The sequence below is a fragment of the Acyrthosiphon pisum genome, unplaced genomic scaffold (genome assembly GCF_005508785.2).
Source record: "Acyrthosiphon pisum isolate AL4f unplaced genomic scaffold, pea_aphid_22Mar2018_4r6ur Scaffold_20915;HRSCAF=22524, whole genome shotgun sequence".
NCBI classification, from domain to species: domain Eukaryota; kingdom Metazoa; phylum Arthropoda; class Insecta; order Hemiptera; family Aphididae; genus Acyrthosiphon; species Acyrthosiphon pisum.
In genome coordinates this window covers 24111-28378 of record NW_021770324.1, presented here as the reverse complement: position 1 = coordinate 28378, position 4268 = coordinate 24111, and the positions used below count along the sequence as shown (strand labels likewise).

At 28.5% G+C, this 4268-nt stretch overlaps 1 protein-coding gene and 1 long non-coding RNA gene across 10 annotated transcripts; one reads left to right on the top strand and one right to left on the bottom strand.

The window, feature by feature from the left end:
• Window positions 1-442: 442 nt before the first annotated feature.
• LOC115034728 lies at window positions 443-4237 on the top strand. 8 transcript variants are annotated; one of them, XR_003840042.1, is made up of 7 exons: window positions 443-1054; window positions 1812-2040; window positions 2131-2342; window positions 2411-2552; window positions 2631-2817; window positions 2905-3543; window positions 3960-4237. It is a non-coding gene; the product is annotated as an uncharacterized LOC115034728 (long non-coding RNA). The 8 variants fall into 8 exon arrangements; XR_003840045.1 differs by lacking the exon at window positions 3960-4237 and having other exon boundaries at window positions 1812-2025; window positions 2905-3560; XR_003840040.1 differs by lacking the exon at window positions 3960-4237 and having other exon boundaries at window positions 2131-2332; window positions 2905-3560.
• On the bottom strand, window positions 1491-3757 carry LOC100570987. Of its 2 annotated transcripts, XM_029492128.1 has the most exons (10): window positions 3649-3757; window positions 3404-3574; window positions 3247-3343; window positions 3083-3184; window positions 2791-2991; window positions 2647-2733; window positions 2288-2570; window positions 2151-2215; window positions 1898-2066; window positions 1491-1828 (listed from the first exon to the last, which is right to left on the bottom strand). In XM_029492128.1, exons 1-10 carry the CDS (start codon window positions 3741-3743, stop codon window positions 1797-1799), a joined length of 1302 nt encoding a protein of 433 aa, XP_029347988.1. In that variant the 5' UTR covers window positions 3744-3757; the 3' UTR covers window positions 1491-1796. The 2 variants fall into 2 exon arrangements, with proteins under 2 accessions (XP_029347988.1, XP_029347987.1); XM_029492127.1 differs by having other exon boundaries at window positions 1491-2066.
• Window positions 4238-4268: the final 31 nt, after the last annotated feature.

The following is a 4268-nucleotide window of genomic DNA, read 5'->3' as shown; positions in this document are numbered from 1 at the left end:
TAGTTTTCCCCATTAGATAATCTGAATTACTGTTATCTTTTGGTTGACTCTAATATCATAAACTTAGATATTTATGTTGAAGCAATTCAATGAACCATCATGAAAAACGCATTAAATGATTTAGAAAAAAATGTTTAATGAGGATATCAGCATTTTGACACACCCAAAAAGTAAATATATTTAATATTATTTTACTCACCTTGTAGATTTACGTAAGTAAAAATGAATAGTCCAGCTATTATATGTTATCATGACTAAACTATTGGATTTATCTAGAGGAGTATCTATTGTGCTTTGTCTACCGTTTTTAAAATTTAGGAAAGAGAGTTCAAATTATGTACAACATACTTGATATAATTTTACAATTCGCGAGTGTTTTAACTCGCATGCTAATGCTAACAAAATATAACACAACTAAAATCTTGACTAAAGTGTTATCGTTACCGGGTACAGGGTAGTTGTTCGAAAAATGATAAGAATGTCGAGTACGATAATTCTGAAATGTTGGCATTACCAACATAATATTTTTTTTTTTAAATAGTAAATAATTTGACATTTTAAATATGTGCTGCACTGAATAATTCGTTAGCTATTATTTATTACATAATAAAAATTATTGAATAAGCTATTTTTAACTAATATTGTTCTGTGTTCATAACTCTTTAAATAGTCCTATTAGCTATTGCGTAATTTGTTGACAAAAGACCTAAGTTAGGTCATGGTATAATCCTTATACTATGAGTTAGGTTAGGTAATTAAGATTATAGGTCTATTGTCTTTGGCATAGACAGAGAAAATACTAAAATTACTGTATACTGTATATAAAATTAGTAGGTAATAGGTATACTTATCTGTGGAAAATAGGTCTATTATAGTAATATAGTCTAATGACTGCAGCTGTCTGCACTCTGCTTATTTTTAAATTATTTGGTATGGAGTTCTGGACACTGGAATACTGGACGTCTGACTACACCCAACATCCGTACGCTACTAGTACACTACTATGTTCAATGCTGATGCACTGTACTTGGAATTTGGAATTTGAAAATTTAAGGTAATTATAAAATATACGTTTTTGAAATTCATAAATACAATTTATTCATAGTTTTAATAATAAATACTATAATTCATATAAATACTAATATAACAAACAAATAATAATACTTAATACATTGAGAAGTGTTTTTGCTCAACAATAAGTTTCAATTAGTATACCTTGAGTACATCACTGTTAATATTAAAGTTTACTGTTAAGTAACATTGAATTTGAGCTCAACTGGGCATATAAATCAAATAAAATATATTTTTAAAATTAATTTTAACTAAACTAGTTTAATTGACAGTCAAAACAACTTAGTTTTTCATGGATGATTTACAAATAATCCATCAACTTAGAAACTTTGAAATTTTTCGTTCTTATTAAAATAATTTTGTATATTATGGAAACTAGAATGAATACAGTGACTTTTTATGTGATCAACATACTAATTAAAAAAGGTAAATTAACTTTTTTTATACTGAGTTAAGTTCATATTGTTTGTACTTATAGATTCTGAGCAGACCAATGAATGCATTGGTTTTACAATGATGTGTGTTTAATTTTTTTTTTAACTTTTAACTTATCAAGTTAAAAGAGTCATCTATAATTATATCACAAATAAGTAAAAAAAAATATTAATTCATTATTACCTTGTGTCAGTTTTGTGTCAAATAATGAGGTAGTTAAATCTTAAATAGTATTAAAAATTATAAATAAACACAATTATATATACAAATATGAAAAAACAATTAAATTATTATATATTTTGCAGAAGAAGGTCTGGCTCTCCTAAAATACATGAAATATAAATATTCAAAAATTGATGAATCTCTGCGATTAAAATAAATTGTGAATTACCTGGATAAGGACCAATTTGCTGGGTTATATATCCATCTATCCTATGGCCTGCTCTACGTAGAAACGTTATTATACGGTCTTCCGAATGGTCTTCAATCAAATCATCAATGAAATCTCTAATTGTCCTGGTATTTCGGTCTCTCGTATGCATAGATCGTTCCAACCGAATCTATGTATAAATTTAATTTATCAAAAAAAAAAAATGAGATTAAAGAATATTTTATTTTTTTTAGATAACAACTATGAAACTTGCCTTCAAATTATTTGAGGCTTGTTTAAATTCCACTTCGCAAGTATTTTCTAAATACCTCAACTGGTCTATAGATGAAAAACAATATGTGACAGACTTTTGATTAGTAACTGGTATTAACTAGTTAAATGAAAACTTACCAATAAATTCCCATATTTTTGGATGAGGCCTTATGATTTTTAAGAGTACGGCATGGTAACTCTCTAAATAATTATTTGTCCTAATATCGCGATTATATACCGTAAATCTTTCGGGAGTTATAGAATGAATCCAAAAAGGAATAATATATTCATAAATAAATCGGTGGTACGCCAAAGCTACATCTTCATACTGCACTATGAATAGAATTATGGCATTAACGCCATCAACCACCGAAGGAACTCTGCCAATTCTTACAGACGGAAGGTATGGTAGTGCAAGTATCTGTAAAATATTTAAATAATAAATTCACCATAATGATTTATTTTAAATGTTTAATAATAGGTAAAATATTAAGAACCATCCGGAAAACACGAGCAGCAACAGGGTTTATTTTTACTAAATTGTAAACACCGATTGATTTGTTTCTGGCATACCGCAGAATCGCCTAAATAAATTAGTAATAATTATATATATATTTTAATACTTCTTATTAAACTCTTACCTGACAATAATGGAAATAGCAGCCCTGGTGAGTTATTTCTCTAAATACAGTATGTATTGCATTGATTTGCCCAATTTCATAGTCTGTAATAATCATAAGATTTTGGTATTGCAGGGGTATCATATCTTTGATACGTTCAAATAATGCAGTATATATTCCTTCATTCTTTCCATTTAAAAGTGCATATACCAGAGGATAGCTCTATAATACAAAAAGACAAGAATTAAGACTTAGAACAGAAGAAAAATATTCATACAAGTTTCATAATAGCTGAGTATAGAAAAGAACATACAACATTTTTGTACACTATTTGAAACGTAAATAGTTGGTAGCAATCATTATCTATTGTCTTTGGGACAGTCTTGAATGTACCATCACATCCGGCTACTGTGATCTATAACATCATAACACTACTAATAATACTTAAAAATAAGAAAAAAAATAATCTTGACTTACGTTTTGTAACTCAACAGCTATGTCCTGAATAAAACTTGTGTTACAAAAAACCAATCCAACTAACATTCCATTTACCATCAATGGCCCCTGATAGAATCTGTAAATGGAAATAATCATTTACATTTTAATTTTTTTACTGAATAATATTAGCTTTTACAGATTTGGTTGTGCCTGGAATGTGAGGGCAAAGTGTCGGTTTTCATTCATTTCTAAAAGTTGATGGAGGTGTAAAAGATTCCTTGGAGTTGGGGGGAATATGGATTTTCTTATTTGGCGCATTCTCTCTGTGGCTTGGAGGTATGTATAGTTGTATGCTCCTTCTGGACAACTGAAAATTAATTTATAATAATAATAGTAATTACTGTTGAAATTTATCAAAATAATTATTGTATTAAACATTACTTTTTAATTGCTTGCATGTATAATGCTTTAGCTGAATAAGGTGTAGGACTATGAGCTACACACTGTTCTGCAAGAATGTTCCGTAATTCCCTCATGGGTGTGTCATCTCTCCTTACTCTATGATCATGTCGCTTCTTGATGAAAAATGCATTGTCATTCAAATTTACCGATATCGATCCTGTTGCTGGACATCCACTCTTATATTCCTTGCATCTTACATAACTGTGAACAATACAATTAAATAAAAATTAAATTTCTTCACACAATTGTATTACCTAAGTATTCAAACTTAATTTACATTTTTCTTTCAGTTGTTTTACTTTTAAAGTACATATATCCTAAATTGTCCTTGATTATATGTTCTGTGCGGTGAACACTGGGAATTGTGACATAGGAGTGAGGACGTTCATTGTCATCTTCCAGAACATCAACATCCATAGGTTCCAATTGATTTATATATTCTTGAACTATATTTAAACCATTGAAAAAAAATATATAAAATGGTAAAATTTGATGGGCATTGTGAGAGAAAAAAACCTTTCTATTAGAAATTGTCTTCAGACAAAAAAATACTTTGTACGTACCTGGTAATATATAGTCGTGATCCATTAATGAAATTT

Excerpts from the sequence above, each read along its gene's own strand:
- LOC100570987 (XM_029492127.1), bottom strand. The coding sequence starts at position 3,743 with ATGAGGGAATTACGGAACATTCTTGCAGAACAGTGTGTAGCTCATAGT. Across the intron at positions 3,344-3,403 it reads TTCCAGGCACAACCAAATCT|ATTCTATCAGGGGCCATTGA; the intron begins GTAAAAGCTAAT and ends TTCCATTTACAG. Across the intron at positions 2,216-2,287 it reads AAAAATATGGGAATTTATTG|ACCAGTTGAGGTATTTAGAA; the intron begins GTAAGTTTTCAT and ends TTTCATCTATAG.